Source organism: Pterocles gutturalis, unplaced genomic scaffold, assembly GCF_000699245.1.
Source record: "Pterocles gutturalis isolate BGI_N339 unplaced genomic scaffold, ASM69924v1 scaffold776, whole genome shotgun sequence".
In the NCBI taxonomy this organism is placed as follows: Eukaryota; Metazoa; Chordata; class Aves; order Pterocliformes; family Pteroclidae; genus Pterocles; species Pterocles gutturalis.
In genome coordinates this window covers 20,551-22,820 of record NW_010097417.1, presented here as the reverse complement: position 1 = coordinate 22,820, position 2,270 = coordinate 20,551, and the positions used below count along the sequence as shown (strand labels likewise).

At 40.0% G+C, this 2,270-nt stretch overlaps 1 protein-coding gene across 1 annotated transcript; it reads left to right on the top strand.

Annotated features, from left to right (window-relative positions):
* The first annotated feature begins 370 nt into the window (after positions 1-370).
* On the top strand, positions 371-1,846 carry TMEM200A (transmembrane protein 200A). Its single transcript, XM_010080454.1, has one exon. The coding sequence runs from the start codon at positions 371-373 to the stop codon at positions 1,844-1,846; it is 1,476 nt and encodes a 491-aa protein (XP_010078756.1).
* The last annotated feature ends 424 nt before the right edge of the window (positions 1,847-2,270 follow it).

The following is a 2,270-nucleotide window of genomic DNA, read 5'->3' as shown; positions in this document are numbered from 1 at the left end:
TGCTGACCAGTCCAGAGATAAATCATGTATTAAAACTTCTGAATATTTTCATCTTTAATCCTGGTATGTCACTACTAAGAGCTTTCTGCTACTGTCCATGTCTCTGGTGGAAGATTTATTACTTATATTTCCAGTGATAAAAGACTTTTGGATTTTTCTTTTTAAATGTCATGTGAATCTCAAAACTTCTACTATGTCATAACTGGATTATGATGTAGTAGCTTTTTTTAAAGTCATGAATATTTTGAATCTCAAGGAATATCTACAGATTAGCAAAGTGCTTTTTGTATTTGCACATACAAATTTTGCTTGTGTCAATATTTCTTTTTTGTTTTTTTTTTTTCTTTTTTCCAGGGCATATTATAGAACTATGATAGCAACCGGAGGAGTCATAACAGGACTGGCTGCCTTAAAAAGGCAAGACTCTGCCAGATCTCAGCAACATGTAAATCTTGCCACGGCACCAGCTTCTGAGGAGAAGAAACCAGTTAGACGCCGGCCCAGGGCAGATGTAGTAATTGTCCGTGGCAAAATCCGTCTCTATTCTCCATCGGGATTCTTCCTTGTTTTGGGAGTGCTTATCGCATTCTTGGGAATTGCAATGGCCATCCTGGGATACTGGCCCCAAAAGGAACAGCTTTTAGGATCTGAAGATTATCAATCAGTAAATGAAACCAAGGTCCTGAGAAGCCAAGGAAGCATTTTACTTCGTTTCTTTGAACAGCATGTGCAGTCAGATAAAATGAAAATGTTGGGGCCTTTTACTATGGGCATTGGAATCTTCATTTTTATTTGCGCAAATGCCATTCTGCATGAAAACCGTGACAAAGAAACAAAAATCATACACATGAGAGACATATACTCCACTGTAATAGACATCCACACCCTGAGGATCAAGGAACAAAAGCAGCTGAGTGGTGCCTTCACTGGCTTGTTGGGGGAAGGAGAGCTCAGGCACAGTGGGAGCTCGTGTGCATCACGGCTGGCTGCAAACACGGTTGCACCTTTCTCTGGCTTCAAGGGTCGTTTTAGAGTGGATAGTTCTGCCGAAGAAGATGAGATTACCCTAAATGAAGACAGGACCACTGGTAGCCTTCTGCCACCTCTGCTGACTGAGCAATCTGGTTCAGTCTTTGGACTTTACCCTCACTCCAGCAAGGCTTCAGATGACAAAAACACTAGCTCTTTAAAGTGTGAAACAAAATCCATTGTGTCATCTTCCATTAGTGCTTTCACACTGCCAGTAATTAAACTGAATAACTGTGTTATCGATGAGCCCAGTATAGACAACATAACTGAGGACTCGGAGATCACTAGGAGTCGGTCTAGAAATCTGTCGATGGATTCTCTGGCCATTCCACTAGCCGATACCAATGAATCCTACAGACCAGCCACTGCCATGCTGCCACGACATAATTCATTTGTGGATACACCAACTGATCAGTTCAAATCTTCTATGACTCTCGGACCAAGCACAGGAAAGCTTTTATCGCCTGGCGCTGCCAGAAAACAGTTTGGGTCCAACACGTCTTTGCATCTTCTGTCTTCACATTCAAAGTCCCTGGACTTGGACAGGGGTCCATCTACGCTCACTGTCCAAGCTGAACAAAGGAAACACCCCAGCTGGCCCAGACTGGATCGGAGCAACAGTAAAGGGTATATGAAACTAGAAAACAAAGAGGACCCAATGGATAGGTTACTTGTGCCACAAGCTGCAGTCAGGAAAGACTTTACTAATAAGGAAAAGCTTCTTATGATTTCAAGATCTCATAATAATTTGAGTTTTGAACATGATGAGTTTTTGAGTAACAATCTGAAGCGGGGAACTTCTGAAACAAGATTTTAATATTTAAATTGCAATTTACGAGATGTCATATGGTATTTTTAGAACAAAAAAACATTTTAACAAGTGTTTCCTTTTCAGTGAGACTAGTACAAGCCTGTTTTTAACCAAATGCTTAAAAGCCCATTAAAATTGTCTTATGTGAACAGAGATCTTCATCTTCGTAATGCCAAGAGTTTTTTGTCTTAGTAACATACAGCTGCAATATTGTACATTACCATTGCTCAGAGAGTTTTGGTACTACTGATTCCAATTTTTCTCAAGTCTTTTTTTTTTTTTTTGTTCTATATATGCATGTTACTTTTTATCAATTTGACTCCAGAAGGCTGCATTGAAAAAAAGCTCCATTTACCTGTAAGTTCTGCTTATTTAATGACTGCAAGAGTCTAAAAATGGTGCTTGAGGTCTATAATGGGAAGTCAGCAGC

Coding starts and splice junctions, on each gene's coding strand:
- TMEM200A (XM_010080454.1), top strand. CDS start 371: ATGATAGCAACCGGAGGAGTCATAACAGGACTGGCTGCCTTAAAAAGG.